At 37.3% G+C, this 1,341-nt stretch overlaps 1 protein-coding gene across 1 annotated transcript in view; it reads left to right on the forward strand.

Moving 5' to 3' along the window:
* LOC109589287 (uncharacterized) overlaps positions 1-1,253 on the forward strand; it is an 8,791-nt gene extending 7,538 nt beyond the window's left edge. Inside the window, exons 9-10 of the mRNA XM_020005390.1 lie at positions 16-33; positions 757-1,253. Coding sequence (XP_019860949.1) covers positions 16-33; positions 757-1,236 — 498 coding nt within the window. The 3' untranslated portion in view covers positions 1,237-1,253. The remainder of the gene's footprint in view (positions 1-15; positions 34-756) is intronic.
* Positions 1,254-1,341: the final 88 nt, after the last annotated feature.

Below are 1,341 nucleotides of genomic sequence, written 5' to 3' on the forward strand. Positions count from 1 at the left end.
CAGAGAGAGCTCCAGGAAGCTATGGATTCACTGGTGAGTGAGTGGAGCAGGTGCTGTTTGGGAGGGAAATGGTTTACTAGTAAAAGGTTTCATCGCTTGAAGTGATTACTGAAGACTTACAAGTACATGTACATTAACAGCTGCTACATAACAACAACAACCATGAACAAACAAACAATATAGTGACAGTGTTTATTATAGAAAGCTTTGTATATTTACATTTATCTTAATAAATACCAGTAATGTGTACAGTAATTGTTAATGTAATCTTCACCATTGATAAGGAAGGAAGGTAGATTTGTATGTACATGTATAGTGAGTGAGTTTCTAAACCTCTTCTCAAACTAAATTATGTGATCTTCATCTCCTCATAACAATGGCTGTCATGTGCCTGTTACAAGCCACATATACATAATCTTAATATGTGGAGTGTATGTCATATAAAGCATATAAATTACTCATGTATAATATAATAATAATAGTACAAGTACATCTATTACAAGCCACTATGCACACACACACATTAAGGCATATGTAATATAAATTATATTTATGTATTGAGTTGTGTCTCATTCATTCTTATAATGGAACAATAGGACACTATTGGTTGTGATTGCTTTACATTCCATTGACCATATATGGTAGTGTGCCAGCCAGACTGTTAAGATAATGATATTCATTGTTCAACTAATTAATTTATTTTCATGAATAATTTTAAGCAGGAGATGTTAAAAGTAACTTTAATTGTATTTTTAGAATGAGCACACTACTGGTAGTGAAGCCACACCTCCAAAGATCACGCCTCCAAAGACTGCAGCATCAGGGGGAGGGGCATCATCTAAATTGACCACGCCCCCAAACACTGAGCAAATATACGATAGTCTATCTGCAGTCACTCCTGTTTATACGGATGTCGTTAAAAGGCCACGCCCATCTTCAATTATGACATCTCAAGAAAGCATTTATGACTCTATAAAAACTGGTCCTGTTGCCACGGCAACCGACGAGACCCCGCCCCCAATACCGTTACGACGGACTCTCTCTGATGCCTCTACTGATAGTTGTGATAATAGTCCGATATTTTCCAGGAGGCGTGGCTCAATTAGCGACGAAGATAGAGAGTGTTGTCATGGCACCCATCGTTGTCGTCATAGTAACAGCAAGCGTATCGGGCGGAGACACTCTTCTACTTCATCTTGTAAGCACTGTGACCATTCACCCGAGAGGTATGAATAATTAATTAATAATTAATAATAATTAAAAGTGTAGACTCCCCCTTACTTTTTTATTTTTGACAAAATTTTACCCGTGACACTGTGCTATAGTACAGGGACTTTTGTC

This window comes from Amphimedon queenslandica, unplaced genomic scaffold, assembly GCF_000090795.2.
Source record: "Amphimedon queenslandica unplaced genomic scaffold, v1.1 AMPQUscaffold_11469, whole genome shotgun sequence".
In the NCBI taxonomy this organism is placed as follows: Eukaryota; Metazoa; Porifera; class Demospongiae; order Haplosclerida; family Niphatidae; genus Amphimedon; species Amphimedon queenslandica.